The sequence below is a fragment of the Amphiprion ocellaris genome, chromosome 5 (genome assembly GCF_022539595.1).
Source record: "Amphiprion ocellaris isolate individual 3 ecotype Okinawa chromosome 5, ASM2253959v1, whole genome shotgun sequence".
NCBI lineage: Eukaryota > Metazoa > Chordata > Actinopteri > Pomacentridae > Amphiprion > Amphiprion ocellaris.
This window is the reverse complement of record NC_072770.1, coordinates 39,468,500-39,480,190: the sequence shown is the minus strand read 5'-3', so window position 1 is coordinate 39,480,190 and position 11,691 is coordinate 39,468,500. Positions and strand designations below refer to the sequence as shown.

At 44.7% G+C, this 11,691-nt stretch overlaps 1 protein-coding gene across 6 annotated transcripts in view; it reads right to left on the bottom strand.

The window, feature by feature from the left end:
• nisch (nischarin) overlaps nt 1-11,691 on the bottom strand; it is a 38,540-nt gene that overhangs the window by 12,037 nt on the left and 14,812 nt on the right. For 2 of the 6 annotated variants that reach the window (XR_008601746.1, XM_023262106.3), the window contains exons 5-16: nt 11,294-11,457; nt 11,107-11,202; nt 9,783-9,878; nt 9,376-9,528; nt 7,333-7,401; nt 6,873-7,058; nt 6,530-6,658; nt 6,338-6,451; nt 5,163-5,292; nt 3,137-3,249; nt 2,688-2,764; nt 1,224-1,499 (exon numbers count right to left, since the gene is read on the bottom strand). Coding sequence is in view for 5 of the 6 variants with exons in the window: in XM_023262106.3 (XP_023117874.2) it covers nt 1,224-1,499; nt 2,688-2,764; nt 3,137-3,249; nt 5,163-5,292; nt 6,338-6,451; nt 6,530-6,658; nt 6,873-7,058; nt 7,333-7,401; nt 9,376-9,528; nt 9,783-9,878; nt 11,107-11,202; nt 11,294-11,457 (1,603 nt within the window). In the remaining variant the exon portion in view is untranslated. Of the gene's footprint in view, nt 1-1,223; nt 1,500-2,687; nt 2,765-3,136; nt 3,250-5,154; nt 5,293-6,337; nt 6,452-6,529; nt 6,659-6,872; nt 7,059-7,332; nt 7,402-9,375; nt 9,529-9,782; nt 9,879-11,106; nt 11,203-11,293; nt 11,458-11,691 lie in introns of those variants that run through there. The other 4 variants (XM_055010844.1, XM_023262108.3, XM_023262109.3 and 1 more) reach the window with 4 other exon arrangements.

Here is an 11,691-nt window from a genome sequence, read left to right as displayed (position 1 = left end):
CCTCCTCAAACAAAGTGGCCGTGAGCTTCTGTTGGCGTGGAAAAACGTGAAGATCTGTGGCAAACTGTGCAGGACGGCTTTCATCTACAAAAATCCAGGTAGCAGCCAGTAAGAGCAGAGTTATGAGGAATCTCAGAGACTGTTTAATCTGCCGATGTGTGCTGCTGCAGAATGTGTCGGCATTAGCATTAGCCACGGAGATGGGCATCAGCAATGAGCGGCTGGTTGTTAACTTTCTTATGTCTGTATGCCGATAACTGCCGTGTGTTTGTAATTGCTCCTAGAAAAATAAGATTGCAGGCAGACGATGGTGCTGATTAGAGGTTTCTCTTTGTAATGGTGGGTTTGTACTATGCACTTTATTTATTGGCTCTGGAAAGCATTGCACTTTTAAAGTCACTTTATGCACTTTAAATCATTTTAAAAATCTGACTTAAAAAGTATAAAAATGATTAGAAAATCTGATAAAAATGTTGAGTAAATCTGTTAACATGTGGTTATAATCAGCTCTTTAAAATGCAGATAAATTCATGTGTGGTGTAGGATTGTTTAGATGGTCATGCCATGGTTTGTTGCTTCAGTTTATTCGATGTTGATATTGACAAACATAAATTGAGTGGAGCAGGATTTGCCAGAGAGGTGAAATTGTACATCAGGAATGGTTGTTACTATTTGCTGAATGCAATAATGTGAACATTTTTCTTTTGTGTTTGTTTAAAGGTTTTTCACCTAAAGCTATCAACAAAACGTATCAACCTAACTCAGCAACTTATGTAAGGTGCCATCTGAGTATCCCATAACTTTGCTACCACTGCAAAATTAAATAGGAAAAAGAAAGCAGCTGTCTGATTCATGAGTGGAGTCCAGCTCTAACCCTTTGTAGAGGAAACGTCCTTTCCAAGTGGGGAAACTGTACCCAAACCCTCAAAAATCATCATTGATAATAACTTTTTTTTTTTCTGTTTTGGTCTCTTCATAGTTTAAATTTTATTAATTTTTTCACTGGTTTTAGTCGCTTTTCAGTTGTTTTTTTTTTAGTAACTTTTTGTCTGGTTTTCTGTTTCTAGTTGAGAGAATCGCTAACACCAGACGTGAGCATTAGACCGTAGATAAAGAGGATCTTATAGAACACGGATCTACAGACTATGAACTTCAGGAAACAGTAGAAAACATTTGAGAAGTTTGATGGAACCTGGAAACCAACATGAAACTGGGTGACTCACCTGAGACTGTCCAGCTCCGTTCCATCCCCAGCAGGCTGAAGAAGCTCTCCAGATCCAGGCTTCTCCTCCTCCTCCACCTCCTCCTCGACCTCCTCCTCCAGCCTCTGCTTCCTGTGGGCGGAGCCAAGCCGCTGGGACAGCTGGGTAACGAAGTCCTGGTTGGAGGCGGAGAGCAGCAGCAGGTGAGCAGGAAGCAGCGGACACCAGGGGGCGCTGCAGGAGGAACAGGTGATGTGGACCGGTCTGGAGGAGGAGGAGGAGGAGGAGCAGGTGGAGCTGCAGGACAGGAAAAACTGATTTCAGCTCATTAGAAACACATTTAGATCAATAAAGATTCAACAAACCCACAGAGTTAGACAGAAATGTTTCTTTTTTTGTTATTTCTGTGGTTTTTAATCCTGTCTTGGTCCGTTATCTGACCATCCACCACAGATCAAAGGTTTTCCCCTTGTGGGACTAATAAAGGACATTCTACTCCATTTTAAAGCAGGAAAATGATGTGATTTTGTGGACAACAGCGCCTCCAGGAGGACACACAGGGAACTGCAGGGAAAATTTGTCCAACGCGAAAAATATTTGTCCAAAATGACTCGGAAATGTCTAAAATGACAAACAACTCCAAAATGGCTTAAAATTTCTCTAAAAAGATCAAAAATACATAGAAATGTGTCCAAAATTATGAAAAATATGAACAAAATGACATGAAGCCAAATTATTCAAAATTTGCCAAAAACAATGTTAAAAATGCCTTAAAATCTGCCTAGAATGACTCAACAATGTCTAAAATCACTTCTAGGTAGAACTCTGATCATTAATAAAGTGACTGGAGATGAAGAACCAGATGGTTCTTTGTGGTAATTTTGATCCATTTAGTGGAGATTTTATGTCTTTTTGAGGTAGGTTCACTATTTTTGTGGTGATTTTGCATCTTTCAGTGGAGATTTTGTCGCTTTTTGTGATATATTTACTACCTTTTTGTGCTGATTTTGTATTTCTTTGTGGTTATTTTTACCCTTTTTGGTGATTTGGTCCCTTTTTGTGATTTTCCAGCTTTTGTAGTTATTTTAGCTTCAGTTTTTACCAGAACTCAGATGTTTTTCCTTCTAAATGTCATGGTTCTATCTGCTGGACTGATGAAGTTCTGAGGCTCAGAAATGATGGAAAAACTCCATTAAAAAGTGATAAATCTGGACCCACCTCTATGGACTTCAAGGAGCTGGAATGTTCTATGTGAGACTAAACTTAAAGACTGAAAGCAGTAAAGGAGAACGTCCTCTGGAGAAAATTCTAGAGTAGACCTACTGACAACTGGACAGTTGTTGGTAGGTCTACTCTAGAACTTTCTCCATTGACGTTCTCCTATATGGACTTTAAGGACCTGGACCTCTGGAGATATTCCCAGTATAGAAGTATTCCACATGAAACCGTAGCCCTAACCTGACTGTGTTGGTGTCTGACACTAACCAGACAGTGATACCAGCAGCAGGAACATCAGTGGAAGCTCCACGGAGTTCAGACAGACTGACGGCCGACTGCTGGACCTGCAGACAAACAACAGAACCGTTAGTTTAACAATAATCTGGGACGTTTGTTTTGACACTTAAATCAGAAACTTCACATGATGTTTGTTTAAAGATCATCCTAGACTCTAAAACCAGCCAGTGGGTCTGAAAGACGCCTCATGTCTACAAGGAAAACAACAAAATGACACCATTTATTAGTAAAAGCACAGAGAACGATCAGATTTCCAACTTTCTGAAGTTCCCTGAACTCATCATGTGACGTTCGGTTTCATAAAAGCTGCGACTTTTCATCAGAATCATTTCATCCTATGATTCTAATGACAACTATCTGATTGTACTGTTGTCGTGGAAACAGGCCCCTCCCCTACAGCTACTGAAAGTGTGTCTCACCTGGGCGGGACCAGCAGACAGGTGGAGGAGGTTGAAGCTAGCAGGAGGGGTTGTAGCATCCACAGGGAGGAGAACGGTGGGGGGGGCGGCGGCATCTACTGGGCTGGTCACTTCTGAAACAGGAAACACACCTGAGGTTAACACACCTGAGATTAAACTACCTGAGATTAAACCACCTGAGGATAAAACATCTGGGATTAAACCACCTGAGGATAAAACACCTGAGATTAAAACACCTGAGATTAAACCACCTGAGATTAAACCACCTGAGGTTAAAACACCTGAGATTAAAACACCTGAGATTAAACCACCTGAGATTAAACCACCTGAGGTTAAAACACCTGGGTCAGAACATTGTTGGAACTCTGTCATTAATTACCCTCATTATTTATTTACCCTCATTAATTAATTACCCTCATGATGTTTGTCAGTTTAAAACAGATTTTTCTGCAGTTTGTCGTCAGCACAGTAAAGTTCTGTTAATTCAGCGTGAAACTGTTCAGTGAAAAGTTTCTCCGGTGGAATAAAAAGCTTAAGGTGAGTTTCCTCTCAGCGGTGAAAGCAGAAGGTTAGTTTGATCAGGTTCTCTCCAGTTCTAGTTCAGAGGAACATGGAAGTGCTGCATGTCACCAACCAGAGCATCACATGAAGGCAGCTTTTAGTTTAAATCAAAGATGTTCTGTTAAAACAGGAGAGCTGAACTAAACCACTGGAGGCAGCAGCCGGACTTTAGATGTTTCTGTTCCAACACACATGTAGATGTTCTGGTGTTTCTAGATCACGTATGTTCATACATCCTGTGGTCACTGGAATCCCTCAGATTTCTCCTGAGGGGGTTAATCAGAGTTTTCTGTCTTTGTTCTGCAGCTGCTTCTATACGGAATAAACAGATAGAACCACAGGAAACGCTCTTCTACAAACCTGACTTCTGCTGTTCTGACTGGAAAAGAGCTTCAGTCTAAATACAGTCCAAAACCAGTTAAAACAAACCTGAAAACCAGTCCACAAGAGAGTTTAAAACCACTACAAAAAACAGCCCAAAACCAGTCTACAACCAGCCGACAACCCCTCCAAAATCTAGTCTAAATACAGTCCAAAACTAGTTTAAACAAACCTGAAAACCAGTCTAGAACCAGTCAGAAATCTGTTAAAAACTGGCCTAAAACCTGTCTAAACTGAGTTTAAAACCAGTCCCAGAACCAGTTCGACACTAGCCTACACCCAGTCTAAAGAGAACTTGAAACCACTCCAATAACCAGCCCAAAACCAGTCTACAACCAGTCTAATACACCTTTAAACCAGTCCAGAATCTAGTTTAATACAGCCTAAAACCAGTTCAAAATCAACCTAAATACTCTTGGAACCAGTCCAAAAACCAGTCCAAAACCTGCAGAAAACGTGGCTCAACACACCCTAAAACCAATCCAAAACCAGCCTAAAAACCAGTCTAAATACAGTGTAAACCAGTATAAATACAGTGTAAACCAGTCTAGATGCAGTGTAAACCAGTATAAATACAGTGTAATTACAGTGTAAACCAGTATAAATACAATATACACCAGTCTAGATGCAGTGTAAACCAGTATAAATACAGTGTAAACCAGTGTAATTACAGTGTAAACCAGTATAAATACAATATACACCAGTCTAGATGCAGTGTAAACCAGTATAAATACAGTGTAAACCAGTGTAATTACAGTGTAAACCAGTATAAATACAATATACACCAGTCTAGATGCAGTGTAAACCAGTATACATACAGTATAAACCAGTGTAAATACAGTGTAAACCAGTATAAATGCAGTATAAACCAGTATACGACCAGCTCAAGCAGATTTAATCCAGACTTTGTAAAACTAATTTTGCGTTCTGAGTGGTTCTGATTGTTTGCTGACGTCTGTTCTGTTGTAGATTCTGTGTTGGAACCACAAACATCAGGATGAGTTTATTTTACCGACCGCCCGGCTGCTGCCTCCAGAAGATCCCAACAGCAGAACCTCCTTCAGCCTGATACATACATGATTACCTTGGCAGGAAGTCTGCTGGGTCGGACAGGAGGAGGAGGTGGAGGAGGAGGCAGGAGGAGCAGAGGAGGACAGAGAGGAAGAGGAGGAGCAGAGGAGAGGAGCAGCAGGAGGTCTGGCGTCCTCACTGATCTGACAAGAAGACAGAGAGGACATCAGAGATCAGCAGAAATCATCTACAGCATTGTTAAAAGAAATCATCAGAGATCACCAGAAATTATCAAAAATCACCAAAAATGATCAGAAATCACCAGAAGTCATCTACAGCATTATTAAAAGAAATCAGAGATCATCAGAAATCACCTACAACATTATTAAGAGATCATCAGGAATCACCAGAAATAATCAGAGATCATCTACAACATTGTTAAAGGAGATCACACGAAATCATCAGAAATCACCATGAATCAGAAATCCTCCACATCATGAAAAGAGATCAGAGATCATGAACAGAACCTCAATAGAACACTAATAGAACCTTAGCAGAAACTTAATAAAACACTAACAGAACCTCAATGGAACACTGCCAGAACCTTAGTAGAACCTCAATATAATTCTAACAAAACACTAACAGAACCTCAATAGAACACTAATAGAACCTTAGCAGAAACTTAATAAAACACTAACAGAACCTCAATGGAACACTGCCAGAACCTTAGTAGAACCTCAATATAATTCTAACAAAACACTAACAGAACCTCAATAGAACACTAATAGAACCTTAGCAGAAATTTAATAAAACACTAACAGAACCTCAATGGAACACTGCCAGAACCTTAGTAGAACCTCAATATAATTCTAACAAAACACTAACAGAACCTCAATAGAACACTAATAGAACCTTAGCAGAAACTTAATAAAACACTAACAGAACCTCAATGGAACACTGCCAGAACCTTAGTAGAACCTCAATATAATTCTAACAAAACACTAACAGAACCTCAATAGAACACTAATAGAACCTTAATAGAACACTAGTAGAACACTAATAGAACCTCAGTAGAACACTAATAGAACACTAGGAGAACCTCCCTGGCGGCTGGGTCTACCTTCTTGTCTCCGCTGCTCATCCGGTGTTTGACCTCTTTGGCCTTCTGGATGGCTTTCAGAACCTCAGTAGAACACTACTAGAACCTTAACAGAACACTAGGAGAACCTCCCTGGTGGCTGGATCTACCTTCTTGTCTCCGCTGCTCATCCGGTGTTTGACCTCTTTGGCCTTCTGGATGGCTTTGAGAACCTCCACGGTGTCCAGCTCCTTCTCTGTGGTCACTCTGCTGTCCAGACACACCTGCAGACACAACCAGAGTTAACTGAACAATCAGCAGCTGAGGAATCATTGAAGGTTCTGTGGAGGTTCTGGTGGTACCTCAGCTGCTCGGTCTCCAAACTGGGCCAGGACTTTGGTTCTGTAGTCAGGGATGATGCACATGGGGTTAGCGGCCAGGCTGAGCTTCTCCAGGCAGGGCAGAGAACCGATGTTCCTGATCTCCTCCAGCTGGACAGAAACAGAACATCTGGGTTATCTTCACAAGTTCTTCTACATGAGTTCTCTCTCCTTCATGATGTTCTGGTTCCACAGAGCTGCAGGACTTCAGATGAATCATGAACCACAGTGAAGAAAAATGAGACAGGAGCAGAAATAAACTGGGGTTCAGAGGGGAATCTTCAGAACCTCTTTAGAACCTCCAGAACCTCCTCGTCCTACCTACCTGGTCCAGCTGGTTTTGGCTGAGGTCCAGGTTGACCAGAGAGTACAGCTTGGAGAGTCCACTGAGGTTCTGCAGCTGGTTTCCAGCCAGGTTCAGGGTCTTGATGTTTCCCAGGCGGGTGTGAGCAGCTTCCACAACCTGCAGGTTGTTGTAGGACAGATCCACGTGGACCAGGTTGTACAGGTGCTGGAACCACAAACAGGTAGGTCAGAATTTCACAGAACCAAAAAGCTGTTATAGAACCAAACACCTCTTATAGAACCAAACACCTGAAACAGAACCAAACACCTGTCGTAGAACCAAACACCTGTTGTGGAACCGGTGTGGATGGGTTCCAGTATCAGTAACTGTGGAGGCGTTCTTCCCACCAATCTCTAAATGATCCTCAGATTAATTAACTTTAACACAGAGACGATCCGTTCATCCTGTTGGACCAGAACCTCCTCACAGCTCCACCCACCTGCAGGTTCTCCACCGAGAACAGCTGGTTTGAGCTCAGATCCAGGAACTCCACCTTCGGAATCAACCTCTGCAGAACAGAGGAGAAAGAACTCAGTCAGCACACCTGAGAACACCTGAACGCATCTAAACACACCTGAATGCATCATGACGGTCCCTGTAGGGTTCTAACTGATCCTACCTCTGGGTTCCAACTGACCCTCCCCTTAGGGTTCTAACTAGCCCTACCCGTAGGGTTCTGACTAGCCCTACCTGTTGGGTTCTAACTAGCCCTACCCGTAGGGTTCTAACTAGCCCTACCTGTTGGGTTCTAACTAGCCCTACCTGTAGGGTTCTAACTGATCCTCCCTGTAGGGTTCTAACTGACCCTCCCCGTAGGGTTCTAACTGACCCTCTCCGTGGGGTTCTAACTAGCCCTACCTGTAGGGTTCTAACTGATCCTCACCATAGGGTTCTAACTAGCCCTACCTGTAAGGTTCTAACTGATCCTCTCTGTAGGATTCTAACTAGCTCTACCTGTAGAGTTCAAACTGATCCTCCCTGTAGGGTTCTAACTGATCCTCCCCGTAGGGTTCTAACTAGCCCTCCCCGTAGGGTTCTAACTGATCCTCCCCATAGGGTTCTAACTAGCCCTACCTGTAGAGTTCTAACTGATCCTCCCCGTAGGGTTCTAACTGATCCTACCTCTGGGTTCCAACTGACCCTCCCCTTAGGGTTCTAACTAGCCCTACCCGTAGGGTTCTGACTAGCCCTACCTGTTGGGTTCTAACTAGCCCTACCCGTAGGGTTCTAACTAGCCCTACCTGTTGGGTTCTAACTAGCCCTACCTGTAGGGTTCTAACTGATCCTCCCTGTAGGGTTCTAACTGACCCTCCCCGTAGGGTTCTAACTGACCCTCTCCGTGGGGTTCTAACTAGCCCTACCTGTAGGGTTCTAACTGATCCTCACCATAGGGTTCTAACTAGCCCTACCTGTAAGGTTCTAACTGATCCTCCCTGTAGGGTTCTAACTAGCTCTACCTGTAGAGTTCTAACTGATCCTCCCTGTAGGGTTCTAACTGATCCTCCCCGTAGGGTTCTAACTAGCCCTCCCCGTAGGGTTCTAACTGATCCTCCCCATAGGGTTCTAACTAGCCCTACCTGTAGAGTTCTAACTGATCCTCCCCGTAGGGTTCTAACTGATCCTCCCCGTAGGGTTCTAACTGATCCTCCCCGTAGGGTTCTAACTAGCCCTCCCCGTAGGGTTCTAACTGATCCTCCCCATAGGGTTCTAATAGCCCTACATGTAGGGTTCTAACTGATCCTCCCCATAGGGTTCTAACTAACCCTACCTGTAGAGTTCTAACTGATCCTCCCCATAGGGTTCTAACTAGCCCTACCTGTAGTGTTCTAACTGATCCTCCCTGTAGGGTTCTAACTAGTCCTCCCCGTAGTGTTCTAACTAGCCCTACCTGTAGGGTTCTAACTGATCCTCCCCGTAGGGTTCTAACTAGCCCTCCCCGTAGGGTTCTCACTGACCCTCCGTGTAGGGTTCTAACTGATCCTCCCCATGGGGTTCTAACTAGCCCTACATGTAGAGTTCTAACTGACCCTCCCTGTAATGGTTCTAACTAGCCCTACCTGTAGTGTTCTAACTGATCCTCCCTGTAGGGTTCTAACTAGCCCTACCTGTAGTGTTCTAACTGATCCTCCCTGTAGGGTTCTAACTAGCCCTACCTGTAGTGTTCTAACTGATCCTCCCTGTAGGGTTCTAACTAGCCCTCCCCGTAGGGTTCTAACTAGCCCTACCTGTAGGGTTCTAACTAGCCCTACCTGTAGGGTTTTACCTAGCCCTACCTGTATGGTTCTAACTAGCCCACCCCGTAGGGTTCTAACTGATCCTCCCCGTAGGGTTCTAATTAGCCCTACCTGTATGGTTCTAACTAGCCCACCCCGTAGGGTTCTAACTGATCCTCCCCGTAGGGTTCTAATTAGCCCTACCTGTAGGATTTACTGGGTTTCTGATGTCATAGTTATGCAGTTTTTTGTGTTTTTGTGCGTCTCACCACAGAGGTGTCAATGCAGCTGATGCCATTGTGACTCAGGTCCAGGGTGGTCAGCTGACGCCACACTGGGACCAATGCCGTGACAGGACACACAGACTCCGCCCCCTCAGGCTCCCACTGGGGGAACTCAGCTGCCTCCGGGACCAGAACTGACTGGATCAACACACACAGTAACACACATAAACACAATAACACACATCAACACAACACATTAACACACATTTTAACACACCACATCAACACAAAATAATACTCTACACAAACACAAATCACTACACACAGATCTCTACACAGACACACTAAATGTTGCGTTTGTGTTGTTGTGTTTCTATATTGTTGCTGTGTTGTGTGGTATTATTGTTGCTTTTTGTGTATTCTTGTTGTATTGTTGTGTTGTCGTTGTGTACCATCATGGATTGTGTACTTTGGTGGACGTTCATCGTCTCCAAACTCGTCCTGAGGGTCGACAAACCTTCAATCTGCTCTGAGCTGCAGTCACTGATCTACACACACACACACACACACACACACACACACACACACACACACACACACACACACACACACACACACACACACACACACACACACACACACACACACACACACACACACACACACACACACACACACACACACACACACACACACACACACACACACACACACACACACACACAGAGACATGTTAATCACTAACTGAAGAGGACTTTGGTGTCTCTGATTAGCAGATGATCTGACTCAGCCTCTATAGCCGTGTGTCCACTAGATGTGATTTTCCTGCTTCAGCGCACCGCATCTGAAAATCACATGGATGGTGGGTGGTCACTAGCGGGTCACGACATGGTCACATGACAGCTCTGAGCAACAGCAGGTCGCTACATGTTCACGACCGAGCTTTCAGCTTGACGGTCCGGCAGATGATTTGGATAAACACAGCGGCTCGGCCGCAAACTTTCCCTTTTATTTAGAAAACACTTCAGGGAAAAGTATTTCTGAAAGCATTTGAGCTCCGGGTAAACACACGGGATCGCAGCTCGAAACGCACTGCAACCAGACCAGCTGCCACATGTGGTGTGTTTAGCCGCAGCTCATTTGCATAAAGTAGACCGACTTCTACTTTATGCAAATTGGATGCGGCGTGCGGAGATCCCACGCATCGTGAAACTGTCCTCAAACTTCTAAACTAACCGTCGGTGACATAAAACCAGGACAGATTCAGCTTCTGCTGAATCTGTCAGATTATTTCTCCCCTCAAACGCTTTCAGAAAAACTTTTTGCTGACGTGTTTTCAAAATAAAAGGGAAAGTTTGCGGCCAAGCCGCTGTGTTTATCCGACTCATCTGCAGGACTGTCAAGCTGAAAGCTCGGTCATGTGACCACGTAGCGGCCTGCTGTTGCTCAGCGCTGTCATGTGACCATTTTGTGGTCCGCTAGTGACCGCCCGACGTCAGTGCGATTTTCAGATGCGGTGCGTTGCCGTGCGGGAAAATCACATCTAGTGGACACGAGCCTTCAGGTTCTAACTAACTATTATTTTCCTTCCTGATGGGAGAAAACACTGGAACCTGAAATAACTGGAACCCAGGAGCTTCACTCTCAGAGGTTCTCCTGCAGAGTCTCTGGTTCTAAAGCTGCTAGTTTGACATTTCAGAAACAGAAAGGTCGACTTCAGACATTAGAGCTGCAGGTTGTGGTTGCCATCGAGACAGTAAAGCCGGTCAGTGGTACCTGGATATGCAGCAGGGACTTGAAGACGGACAGGTCGAAGGGGAGGCTGCTCTCCTGGATGTTGCTGCTTCCCACCAGACCTCTGGAGCCGCAGATCTGAGCACAGAGACAGACGGTGAGGACGGGGGAGGACCGGGGAGGACGGGCCGACCCCACAGGCGGTCCAGGTGAGAGCAGACCGACTCACCTTGAGGTAGCGCAGCCTGCAGGTGAAGTCCAGGATGTGTCCCAGGTCGGTCCGGGCGTCTCCATTGCAGCAGGTGGGTTTGGCCAGCCGGAGCTGCTGGGAGACGGAGTAGAGCTGCAGAGGACGGAGACAGAAGACCTCCCCGGCCTGTAGCAGCTGCTCACCTGCACACCACAAACATGTAAATATGTAAACAAACAGATATAAACATGTAAATAAACAAGGAAAAATATAAACATGTAAACAAACACGTAAACAAAGAAACAGAGCGGTGTGACGCTGTGATGGCTTCATCCAGTGGTTTTAGTAACATTCAGTCACACTAGCTACACAGCAACAGTTACCATAGAGATCTAGCTCCATGACAACAGTGACCAGTTACCACTATGACTCTTGGA